Source organism: Cucumis melo, chromosome 3 (assembly GCF_025177605.1).
Source record: "Cucumis melo cultivar AY chromosome 3, USDA_Cmelo_AY_1.0, whole genome shotgun sequence".
Taxonomy (NCBI): domain Eukaryota; kingdom Viridiplantae; phylum Streptophyta; class Magnoliopsida; order Cucurbitales; family Cucurbitaceae; genus Cucumis; species Cucumis melo.
The window spans coordinates 20,408,377-20,421,868 of record NC_066859.1 but is presented as its reverse complement, the minus strand read 5'-3'; the positions used below and the strand labels follow the sequence as shown (position 1 = coordinate 20,421,868).

The 13,492-nt window shown below is 36.6% G+C and overlaps 1 protein-coding gene across 7 annotated transcripts in view; it reads right to left on the bottom strand.

Moving 5' to 3' along the window:
• Positions 1-2,200: 2,200 nt before the first annotated feature.
• Positions 2,201-13,492, bottom strand: part of LOC103496631 (uncharacterized) — a 30,675-nt gene continuing 19,383 nt past the window's right edge. For all 7 annotated transcript variants that reach the window (XM_051082779.1, XM_051082780.1, XM_051082778.1 and 4 more), the window contains 7 exons: positions 5,938-6,054; positions 5,425-5,667; positions 5,075-5,279; positions 4,285-4,493; positions 3,238-3,389; positions 2,851-3,121; positions 2,201-2,686 (listed from right to left, as the gene is read on the bottom strand). In XM_051082779.1, the coding sequence (XP_050938736.1) occupies positions 2,435-2,686; positions 2,851-3,121; positions 3,238-3,389; positions 4,285-4,493; positions 5,075-5,279; positions 5,425-5,667; positions 5,938-6,054 (1,449 nt within the window). In that variant the 3' untranslated portion in view covers positions 2,201-2,434. The remainder of the gene's footprint in view (positions 2,687-2,850; positions 3,122-3,237; positions 3,390-4,284; positions 4,494-5,074; positions 5,280-5,424; positions 5,668-5,937; positions 6,055-13,492) is intronic.

Genomic DNA, 13,492 nt, shown 5'->3' with positions numbered 1-13,492 from the left:
AATTTTGTAATTAATATCCAAATAATATCATATTTATAAGGTTAAAATAAAAACTATGATCTCTTCGAGAGATACAAATAATTTTTCAAAGTTTGCTTTTCATACACGTCGTTCTCCTTTTCATCGTTAAAGATTTTAATTTTTCAAATAGACTCTTAATGTACGACGAGTACAAGATTATTGTGTCTTTTCCAAAACATAGTTGGAAAATAAAATTCTCATATAAATATGTATGTTTCTAATCAAAATAAACATTTTGTCTCTATTAACATAATTTCGATCTTACTAAATATTGTAAATTCACTTCATGGGATGTTAGTAAATTATTTGATTGAAATTTACCATTTTTTATAGAAACATATGCTCAGTATCTAATATATAATGTTCTAGATATATAATGTTCCAAACTTTCTCTCTCAAATTGTTATTGTAAGAACAAAGACACTTTGACAAGTGTACAACTATGAGTGCACGACAAAAACAATGAACACTAATTTATGCAAATTTAGCTGCATTAAATCAAAATTGGAATTAATAAGTAATTAACTATTATACATAACATTCATAAACTTTGTCATAAGAGAATTTAATCAAATGTATATATAATTTTAAGACTCACAAAATTCACATGAGAATAATTTAAATATTCAACAATCAAATAAGTTCCGATGCAAGCATAACAAACAAACAAAATTAAAGCTAATATTGAAAATTTATTCTCATATTTGAGAAAGATAAATATTACCACAATATTTGTCAAGTAAAATAAAATCCAATTAGAAAAACAAATATTCTAATTTAAACTTTTATATAAATTAATTAAAAAAATATCTCAATCAAATATTTCAAATATAAGATTAAATTAGAAAACGTGATGCACTATTTTGCAATTTATGATAATAGTTCTTAATCTAAATGCACAACATTTTGTATGCAACAATTTTAAACATATACCATATACATAAATGGATGGTTCTAAGAGATAACTTTAAATTACATTGATTAGAATTCAAATTTCATAATTTTTTTTAATTATTATTTACTCAAACTTACATAGCAATCTTGAAAAAAAGTATCCTCAACAAATATGAAAATTGTCTACGATCTAAAATAGTAACAATACATATATACATATAGTTCAAATAGAATTTAAGTTTGAATATATACTTATCCAATACATACGTCATAATATACATAACTCATGCACCCAAAATTTAACATTAAAAAGTTTTACCATGAAAATGTCATACATAACTTGAAACCAAATTAAAGATTATTTTTCATTAGCTCTATGCAATTGCAAATTTTTCTATTTAGTTATTCTACCAAAGTATGAGGATAAAATGCATGCTACTTTTGTTGAACATATGAAAATATGAGTAAAGTTTCTCAATTTGATCAAATTAAATTGTAAAACTAATAACAAATATATTTTAGCAAACAATTTCACAATTCACATATATTACATACTTAGTTATCAAATGTTTAAATTCTACTTTCAACTTTATGTTTAAATTCAAGAAAAATTAATCATGATGGTGAGAAGATAAATGATGAATACACAAAATACATACATATGCAAGTTCACCAAAATTAAAACTCACTGTACTTGAATGAGATTCTAAATACCTCAAAACTATAGAGAAGATTCCAATGGATCTTTAACATAAATCAAAATCAATTTTTACACAATCTCCAAAGTGGTGAGACTCATGTTGATAACGTGCTATAAAATAAACAATAAAACAACCAAAGAGAAGAATAGAGAAGAGAGAAAGAAGAGAAGACAATCGAATTCAATTGTTGTGTGTATACAAATGATCCCTACAACCTCTATTTATAGGGTTGTAAGAATAATGATTACAAAACCAAACATAAATAGGAGACAAAAAAGTTATGAAGATTAATAAGAACGGTTAATGAGTGAATTTGTAACATAAAGAAGAGGTTATGAACATCTCATAATATTTAACTTTAATTTAGAATATTTATAATAATTACGAATTTATTTCATTTTATTAATAATATTAATCATAATGATAGATGATATTTAGACATTTGAGTCTTACATTTACAAATACAATGTACTTTCTACGAAAAAATGATAATTTTAAGCTTCTTTTATAACTGATTTATATTTAAGCTATATCAGTTAAAACTCCTTTTATAGTTCAAATAAAATAAGCCCAATTAACCCATCTGAAAAAATAATGTACAATAATTTTAAACCTGAACCATAGTGACTTTTCAACTTAACGTTCAACCTAACAAAGACTCTATATGCATGATTTTTGTAATAGTTTAGAAATAGAAGGGCGTGTTAAGGGAAATGGGGTGATGCCACTAATGGGGCCAATAAACAACTTTATTCACTTTCCTCATTAGAAACGAATATTCTAAGACTAAATAATTTATTATCTAAGAAAAAATCATCCTATGTGGTGTGCTCTCTGAGTCTTCTCTCAGCTGCTATAGTAGCAGCCATAGAAGGAGCCAACTGCCTTAGCGTTTCACTTCCCTTGTCATCATTTTCCCCCAATGGCGATGCTTTGGATGCAAAAAGAGACTCCACTTCTTTAAGCGTCAAAAAAGGCTGATCTTGATTCTTTGCGTTTCCAGTGATGAAGGAGGAGCTCTCTCTGCTTCTGTTTAGCTTGTATATGCTCTCTTCCACTGTGTCTTTAACCTATAATAACCCCAAAAAGTGTTAGATCTCATGAACCGGCGTTTGTTGAGTGATGAAGGATTGATATATGCATAATATTATTCATGCAGGTGCTTGTCGAGTGTTGTTAAATCTATGGTCTGGTGAAATCTCTAAAATGACTGTAAAAGAGAAATTGTACATACTATGAATCGGTGCACAAACGTCTTATTTTCTTGTCCAATTCGGTGTACCCTGCTAATTGCTTGCGCTTCTGCAGCTGGATTGAGAAGTGGTTCCACAAGGACAACATGTTGAGCTTCTAGAAGGTTTAGGCCATTAGCTCCATGTTGAATCAAGAGCAATAGAACCTGAGCAGATCTTAGTTCTGGCAAGTCTGTCGATAGCCGTTTCTTCTTATTTTCTTTTGCATTAATCTTCTGTCCTCTAAATTCACTAATGGCTGTTTGAGATTTTCTGCGTTTGCAAAGCCCAATCATCAATATTATTATTACGTATAATGTGCAAGAGCAGATAAGGTAGCTACACACACTTCAGGTCTGGAATTTGAGTAATTCAAATTATCATCTCACCTGCCTCCTTTCATCCTGATAAAGCTAATGTTGTTGGCAGCAAATGCATAATGTAAAACGTCAAGAACATCATTCCAACTCGAGAAAACTAGAACTTTCGCTTCTGAATCTGTATACTTGATCCATAATATTCGTCTTACAACTGCTTCAATCTGCAAAAGGTTTTAGATAGCAAGTATTACTTATAACGACAAAACAATTGGAGCAATGATACAAAAACTAACATGATGAAATTTCCTCTCCATGTTTTTTGATGAACACTTACAATACAACTAAATTAACCCGTCAAACTAACGATCATGAGGCATGCATTGGAAATAATGTCCTCATATAATCACATATATCCCACGAGCCATCTGTACTAAACTATTATCTAGGAAACATGTTAAGGCTCTCTTACCCTCCGGTTTTCCATTTTTTTTCCCACACCACCCTAGAACTTGGACATAAGCTACACAGGAGGCCTTCATTTACAACCAGTACAAAAATAGAAAATCAAGCATGCTGAACCAGCAATTTTGCAAGTCCAACTAATCACTTCTAAAGTCAATTTAACTTTTAACAACATAACTCAAGAAGTGATGCATGGAGCTGATGAACGAGTTTATGCAATAAACAAATAGTGCAGGGATGGAAACTGTTAGACCTCCAATCATACTACAATACAGCAGGAGAAATAAAGGGAAGTCACATGTGTGAATGAACCTAGCTGTAATATGCTATAGGCTGTTAGTCTGTTAGTCATTAAGTTGGTGTGAACTTGTATAAATAGGAAGTTGCTTGGCGGGAAGGGTAGTTAAGCTTTGTGTGAAGTTTAGTTTGGCTTGTTACTTCTTGAGAGATAGAAGAAAACTCAAGTCAATGATATTGTACACATTACTACATTCATCAATAAAGTCAGAATTTCTATTCTATCGGATCGGGTTCTATCAGAAACATTTGAGGAACACATGCAAGCAATGCAAATAAACGAAACAAGAACCCAATTGACTCAATAACATGCACTGGAATGGACATCGCCGCATACTATGGGGTAGGGCTGCAAACCTTTGTTCCATAGGAACCTTGAACTGTAATGGACATTTCATGCTTTCTAGAAGTTTCGAGCAAAGTTGAAGGATCCAGTGTTTCATTTTTACTATCATCAGCATAAGCAATATTCCCAAAATCTGTGTGTTGGCGACAGGTTGGGCACATCACCCATTTAGTTTGAATTTTACTACCATGCAGTGTTTTTTCAGTCATTGCAAACAAACCTGCGGGAAAAAAATGCCATTAGAATTTACATTACAGAATGTTATAAACATTTAGAAAATGTATGAAACCGTCATTGACAGGTTTAGGAAGTAAGACTCAAAAGGGAACAAGGTTCATAGATGAACAGATAAAATAAGATTTCATCCTCGCCTTTCTGAAGGGATTTCCCTGGTACAATAACAGTGAGCCTGGTATGAATTTTGAGTCTCTGAAGAGTTCTTTAAATCAATAAAAATATCTTTTAAAACTTCCATGGTGTTTGGATACATAAGTCAAAAATGATCTAGAAACTTGTTCAAAAATTAAGACAAGTTTTAGGGTGCATATAAAGCAAGTGTTTCTCATAAAACTGACACTCCTGAGTCATCTCCAACTCACTCAAAGCGTAAGGATTTAATCAGCTGAATCATACTTTTATCAGTACAAGAAAATATAAAATTCGTACAGAATTTGAGAAAACATAAAAGTCGTACAGAATTTGAGAAAACATAAAAGTACAGAATTTGAGACTGCAAAGATGCCTTTATATCACGAACTAAAACATCAATAGATTGTTTTTTATTATGTGCAGGAGACTCACATTTACAGCATGTAATATGTCCACATTGAAAAACCATCTTTTGATTGCTTAGTTTTTCTTGGCAAATAGGGCATGATTCCTCATCAGCTTTCAATGTGTTCTCATTCTTTTGTTCCATAGCTGTTGACGTGATAGCCGGTTCTTGAGTTAAAGCTAGATCACTGGAACTATGTAACGGTATGGTCTGTTTAGATTGCACCAAACCCTGGAAATAATAGAGGTTGTGAGTAACAACGTAAAATGGCATACATACTACCAGTAGAAAGAATGAAACGAGGGGGAAGAACTGTATGAGAAGCCAAAGTAGGGTATGCTCATAACTATTTTAACAAATCTGGAAACTTTTTAACCTTCAAATAACGAAGCTTTCCTTTTACACGTGATAACATAGCCAAGGACATGAACTTATCGCTAGAATACTGGACACTAGCTGCAGGTAACTCGTGCTCACTAATAGAAAAAGCTGAGCTGTCATCATCATTGTCCCTTAAGCATAATCTCGTGGTTGCCATCTTAATTTCGTCATGAGCATTCAAAACGTGAGCTTGTGCAATGGCCAAGGACCTTGCATGTCCATACTCCTTTCGCATGTACTAAACAAATTGAACAATAAGTCCAGTTAATAAATTATATTGCATGTATAAGATTTGAACATTTATTAGTCGCCAAAACAATAGAATTATAGTTCACTTTTATATCACAATACCTAGTCTAATAAATTAAATAGGGCTCTGAAAGATATAATTGATAACGCAAATTATTTCCACCAAAAGCTTACACAATGGTGCCAAGGAATTAGTCATCAGCAAACGAGGACATTTAAAGGGAAATTTTCTCATAAAATGGATATGGCCACACAATACCTCCAGAAGGTGTAGCTGCTTGTTGGCTGCTGCTATACTTTCTCTTCCTAGTTGCGTCTTACAGAAGTTCTTGATAACACCAAGAACAACCTCCAATTCGGAAGGATGCTTAGACACCTAAAAGTCAAAACAGCAAAGTCAAAATTTGAAATAGGTTGTTGCAAGACAACACGAAGTTAAACGTTAATAAAAAAGGAAAAGAAAATCTACATTATAATATATATATACACAAAATGGGCTATGAGAGGAGAATCTTTAATCTTCATTTCACCCTTATATCTTTTAGTAATTCCTATTCTGTACTTCGTCAAAGACTCACAACTTTTTGGTTCAAGGAGGTTACACATAAAATGATGTATTCTTGTTGTGTATAGTTTGATCTAGATTATAGATTTGAAACATCACAATCTAATGATGAATATATGTTGAACAAACAATCGAGTCCTTCACCTTAATACAACTCTTTAACAGCGGTGACTCAACAAAGTGATACCCTTTTGTGTATGGATGTGAGTTAGACCATACATTTAAAACATCAAATCTAACAGTGGAGATATGTTTGAACAAATAATCCCATCCTTTGATCCATTATAATTATTCTGGTCAAAATGGCTACACCACAAGGTGGTGTATCATCTCATGTATGGATACGTTGAACCATAAATACGAAACATCACAACATGGACATATGTTTAATTCTTTTTGAAAAGGAAACTGATCTCTTTATTGAATATAAATAATAATAAAGAGAAAGCTCGATGTATGTGAGGGATATACAAAGAGCAATAAACCTAAAGATTAGTAGGCGCACCAGGACATTTCAGCTAGGTTGATACCCCTAGCGCCCTCATCATGTCCATAAACTACAACTTACTAGAACTTAAACTTATAGCATCCTCAACACATCCAGGAAAATAAAATATACAACCGAAGCAAAAATAAATAGTCCAAGTGGGGGACACACAGCCAATACCACCCAATAAACCAATAATATAACATTCAAACAACATGGCTATACTAGGGAGAAAAATCTGGCAGAAGGGAGCTGCAAAAAGGGGGAGACGGAGGAGACTTCAAAGGACTATGCTCCAATTGGAATCTTCATTCAAGGAGGAGGAAGGATGAAGGCCGGTCAATTAAGTAGGATGTCTTGCAATGAGTAGTCATTGAACTGTTTGCTTAGACAGCACCATGAAGAGGCATCCAACCGTGCCAACTCGTGTTTGTTCTGTCGAGAGGAAGTTTTATTGTGGAAGACCCGTTGGTTTCTCTTGAACCAAATTTCTGCCAAGATTGCCTTGACAGCATTGCACCAGATCCAGGATGCAATTTTCCCCATAATTGGACCAAGTAGAAGCTGTCTAACATTATCCTTTCAAACTTTATCAAGGGACCAGCTGAGATTAAAGATGAGCAAGAGATTACTCCAACACTTGACGGCGTAAATGCATTCAAAGAAAATATGTTGTAGGTCCTTGTGAGATCTAAGACAAAATGGACAAATATGTGGCGAAATATAATGGGTGGGGAGTTTCTTTTGCATAACCGAAGCACAGCTTAGACTACCGAACAGCAAGACTCATATGGTTATATTCACCCTCCTCGGACTTTTAGATTTCCAAAGGCATTTTGCCAGCTGTGGGTCCAAAGGGGAGGCAGAAGCAGGTGTCTTTTGCATAAATCTCAGTTTGCCAAGGCCGTCCATGCATTGTGGAAGGACGTACACCCTTTTTTAAAGAACTTTGGGAAGACCTTGAAGTGCTGAGATCGATTCTTGATCGATGATGAGGAGGATTTGTTGGTTAAAGAACTTCTTTTTTTAATATTAGGTGGTGAGTTCTGTTTGGATGGGAGATCATTGCTAGGTGTTTCGGAGCCAATCTGCAGTGGTGGGATCTTGTCTGACCATTTGTCTTCCCCATTAGAATACCAAAATCCATGGGTTTTTGCAATAAAGGGATTATCAGAATTGGCTAGACACTTGGCGATTTTAGGGAGGCAAAGGAACTTTTTGGTTGGACTAAAGCTGTGTGACCTTTGGGTTCAGGATCTTTTTGCGAATAATTAATTTCCTGGCTGCCTTTATTCTCTCTCTTCAAGTTTCGCATTAAATGATTATCAATAGGGGAGAATTGGGCTGTCGTATATGCACTGGGGCCAGCTGTAAAGAGGGGGGTTGTCTGACCCTTCAACTGCCAGTTCTTTGTTGGAGAAGCTCCGGTGAATATGAGATTTTCCAGCCACATGAAGCCTGATTCTGGGAATGAAATTCTGGTTGACTCAAAAGGGTTCTGAAAATGGATGGCTTGTTATCCTTGAGGAAATCCCATTATGAGGAAGGACTGTCAATCATAACATCATTTACGGCCATTGATTGTAATCTACAAGTATCAATGGGATTAGAAAAGTCACTAAAAAAGAGATCGTTTTTAACAATCTAGGGAGTATCAAATGATTCAATATCTCCAAAATTAAGGAAGAAGTTGCCTCTGTTTTCATTTTCCACCTCAATTGTAGCCGATAAGAAACCACATAGGCTTTTCCGAACTTGGATTCTGGCTTCCGTGCAGTTAATAAGATTGAGAGTGTCCAATGCAATGCTCTCCAAACCCCAAAATGTGCTCCAATAACTTCTAGAAACAAGAAACCGCATAGGTTTTTCCGGACTTGGATTCTGGCTTCCATGCAGCTAATAAGATTGAAAGTGTCCAATGCAATGCTCTCCAAACCCCAAAATGTGCTCCAATAACTTCTAGAATGTTTCTTCTCCATAAGTCTAGGGGAAGGATTTTAATGGACAACCACCCTCCAAAGCCTTTGATGAGAGATGGCCTGCTGTGCTTGATCATGTTCCATTTTTCAAACAGAAGATGGTACTTCCTATAATCATACTGTAGAGATAGTGGGCTTGGCCCATAGGGACATTTGCAATAAAGCTCTTCCCTTTTTTTTATCTCACTATATCATCCTATTTATTCCCCCTCTTGTACCATTTGTAATTATTAAAAAACATAATAATAAAAGTAAAATCATGGTTTTTCTCCCGATACTTGGGTTTCTACGTAATTTGGTGTTTTCGTTGGTTTATCACTTTCAATATGGTATTAGAGCGAGGTAACAACGAAACCCTAGACATTGATATAGGTGAAGCCTAAATAGAGACAGAAGTTGTCGTTGTCACTATTAAAAAACTCCTCCATCGGATTCAAAGGATGTCGGCGGTTACTTTAGGGCCACCTTCAGAGCAGTCCGCATAGCCCAGCACTGGGAAAGGCCCTCATGCACCGCAACCAGTCGCCCACACGCCGCCACCAAATGCCTCCACGAACCAGCCTGTTTTCTCCCCTTTGTCATCCCAAATCCAGCCGCCATACCCTTTCGGCAACAGTCGCCCACGCGCCGTCGCTGCCTTCAGTTTACGGACAGTGATCTACTCTTGCCCCGCTGCCTTTTCATGCCTTACAGCAGCCGCATATTCATGGTTCTAGGATTGGTCGAGCGTACACTCAGTCTGGTTTTGAAATTTGTGAATCCTCAGCACAGTCTAAATCAACCGATACCAATGTATTCAAAGAACTCGATATCTTCGGTCCCTAATTTGTCCTCGACTTATATAACTTGCTCTTTAGCACCATCTACAGGAAATTTTCCAAGAGAAAAATTAAATGGCTAGAATTATTTTTCGTGGTCCCAATCAATCAAGATGTTCCTCGAGGGTCACCACCAATTTGGCATTTCGACAAGAGAGATTATAAGCATAGCCCAGCACTGGGAATGGCCCTCATGCACCGCAACCAGTCGCCCACACGCCGCCACCAAATGCCTCCACGAACCAGCCTGTTTTCTCCCCTTTGTCATCCCAAATCCAGCCGCCATACCCTTTCGGCAACAGTCGCCCACGCGCCGTCGCTACCTTCAGTTTACGGACAGTGATCTACTCTTGCCCCACTGCCTTTTCATGCCTTACAGAAGCCGCATATTCATGGTTCTAGGATGGATCAAGCGTATACTCAGTCTGGTTTTGAAATTTGTGAATCCTCAACAGAGTCTAAATCAACCGATACCAATGTATTCAAAGAACCCGATACCTTCGCTCCCTAATTTGTCCTCGAATTATATAACTCACTCTTTAGCACCATCTACAGGAAATTTTCCAAGAGAAAAATTAAACGGCTAGAATTATTTTTCGTGGTCCCAATCAATTAAGATGTTCCTCGAGGGTCGCCACCAATTTGGCATTTCGACAAGAGAGATTATCCATCCTCCACCAAGTGATGCCTCGGAACAATTCTGGAAAAGAGAGGACACCTTCATTTGGTCTATGCAGATTAATAGCATGGAACCACAAATCGGCAAGCCACTACTTTATGCAGCCACTACAAAAGATTCATGTGATACAACTCAGAAATTTTACTCGAAGCATCACTCGATTGTATACACTGAGAAAACAGGTCCACGATTGCAAGCAAGGGACTCTAGACGTGACCTCCTATTTCAATAAGACATCCCTTCTCTAGCAAGAGATGGATTTGTGGAGGGAGGCTGTTTGGGAAACGTCGAATGACGGTATACAATATGCAAAACTTGAGGAAGCTGACTTGATCCAAAATTTGACATTGTATGTGGCCGTATACTTGGATAGAGACCACTTCCCTCCTTAATGAAAGTGTGTCATGAAGTCTTGAAGAAGACCGTATGAATGGCATAAGTATACTACCTACCCTTGCCACTAACTTTGCTGCCTTCAGTGCTCGATCCTCGATCCATGATAGTGAGAAGAATAGCAGGAAACCAATCCCTATATATGAGCACTGCAAGAAACAGTGACACACCAAGGATCAGTGTTAGAAGCTCCACAGTTATCCTCCAGGAGGTAAGAAACGTTCCTCCAACGAGAAACAGAACTCAAGGCATGCCTATGTAAGTGAGACTGCCAGCACCTCTCAATTGACTGGCGCTACTGCAAGCCAAAACAACCTTCCTACTCGGGGAGCCATTGCTCAGTCAGGCATGCCTTAGTCCCTTGGCCTTATAAGTGTTGATGAGAAGAATCCCCAGATTTTAGACTCGGAGGCTACAGATTACTTAACAGGTTTATTGGAGCACTTTGTATCTTATACCCCCTGTGCCTGTAATAAGAAAATCTGGATAGACAATGGTTCTTTAGCCCCAATTGCAGGCAAGAGACAAATAGTTTCCTTTGAAGGTCTCTCTCAAGAATGTTTTCCATGTGCCCAAGCTTTCTTATATTCTGTTATCTATCAGCAAGATCACTTGTGAGCTGCATTGTAAAGTTACCTTCTTACCTGAATCTGTTTGTCATTACTTGAGCTCGAGGAGGACAATTGGCACTGTCAGCATAAACGGGGGCTTTACATCTTTGACGATGATACCTCCGGTAGTAGTATCTCTAGGACTAGTTTACTATCTTCCATTTTAGTACTTATGAACATGATCATATGTTGTGGCATTTTCAATTGAGCCACCCAAACTTTAATTATATGAAATATTTGTTTCTCCATCTATTTTCTAAAATTGATGTCTCATCTTTATCTTTTAAAGCGTGTATGCTGGAAAAACATCGGGTTTCATTTCCCTCACAACCATGTAAACCCACATAACCATTTACCCTTATCGATAGTGATGTTTGGGGTCCATCCAAGGACACTACCTCCTCTGGGATACGGTGGTTTGTAACTTTCATTGATGATCATACCCGTCTTACCTGGGTCTTCCTTATCACAGATAAATCTGAGGTTTCCTCCGTTTTCCAAAACTTCTATCACACTATTGAAACGCAATTCAATACAAAAATTGCAATTCTTCAAAGTGATAATAGTTGGGAATTCCAAAACGATAATCTTAGTGAGTTCCTAGCCTCCAAGGGTATTGTTCACTAAAGCTCGTGCGCCTACACTCCTCAACAAAATGGGGTGGCCAAGCGAAAAAACTGTCATCTTTTGAAAGTAACTCGTTCTCTTACGCCATCTATTTCCCTTCCTTCATACCTAAGGGGAGATGTTATTCTTACAACAGCTTATTTAATCAGTAAAATGTCTTCTCGTGTCGTCCACTTCCAGACTCCTTTAGATTATCTTAAGGAGTCCTACCCTTCTACTCATCTAATTTCTGAGGTTCCCCATCTGTGTTTGGGTGTACCACATATGTCCATAATTTCGACCCTAATCAGACCAAATTTACCCCTAAGGCTCAGGTATGTGTGTCTGTTGGGTATTCCCTTCATCAATGTGGCTATAAATATTTTCATCCACCTTCCAGGAAATACTTTATCACTATGGATGTTACTTTCTATGAGGACCGACTCTTCTTTCTTGTTAGCCATCTTCAAGGAGAGAGTGAAAAGTCTAATTGGTACTTAGAGTTTATCGAACCTACTCCTAATATTGTGTCTAACTCCAATCCTCATCCCATAGTCCTACCCACAAACCAAGTTCCCTGGAAAACGTATTACAGGAGGAATCCCAGAAAAGAAATTGAGTACCCTACTAGTCAATCGGCTCTGGCCCAAGACTCTTAAAACTCCTCGAGATCAAGGTTTGGAAAACCCTACTAAACCTTGTGTTGATAATAAGATGAGTGAGAATGACAAGTATGATGTTTGTTCCTGAAAATGTGGAAGAAAAGGATAGTGGTGATAAGTCTAAGGTCGGAGCAAAATCCAATAATAATGAAGCTGAACAGAGTCATTCAGGGAAACTTGATGAGTATAGTCCCCTCTCTGGACATTCCCATTGCACTGAGAAAAGGTACCAGGTCTTGAACAAAATATCCCATTTGTAACAATGTTTCCTATGATAATCTCTCTCTACAATTCAGAGCTTTCACAGTAAGCCTAGATTCTACCAGAATACCGAAAAATATCCACACTGCTAAGAGTGTCCTGAATGGAAGAATGTTGTCATAGAAGACATGAAGACTCTTGAAAGGAATAAGACTTGGGAGATTTACACTCTACCCTAGGAACATAGAAATGTGGGATGCAAATGGGTGTTCACTCTCAAATACCAAGTAGATGGAACACTTGACAGACATAAGGCAAGGTTAGTTGCAAAGAGGTCTACTCAAACCTATGGTGTTGACTATTCAAAAACCTTTTCCTCAGTTGCTTAATTAAATATTGTTAGAGTCCTGTTATTTGTTGTTGTAAACAAAGATTGGCCTCTATACTAGTTGGAAGTTAAGAATGCTTTTCTAAATGGAGACCATTAGATACCTAGATTAGTACAGGGTTAGGGATATAAAGGTAATTAGATATTAGGAATTTACTAGTAGTTGTTGTGTAAGTGTGGTTACTAGTAGTTATTATGTAAATGTGGTTATAAAGGTTGTTACATCTTGTTATAAATGGAGGGAGGGTAAGTAAGGAGGCATGGGGTGGAGTGATCTAGGGATTTGATGAGAGTACTCAAGAGGGAGGTTCCAATTGCTTTGTACTTAGGTTTATCTTGTATTTTCTTATAGTTACATTATAATAAATTCAAATCTTGTTCTTGTTAGGAAGTATCCTAACAAATTGATTACCCTTATACCCCTA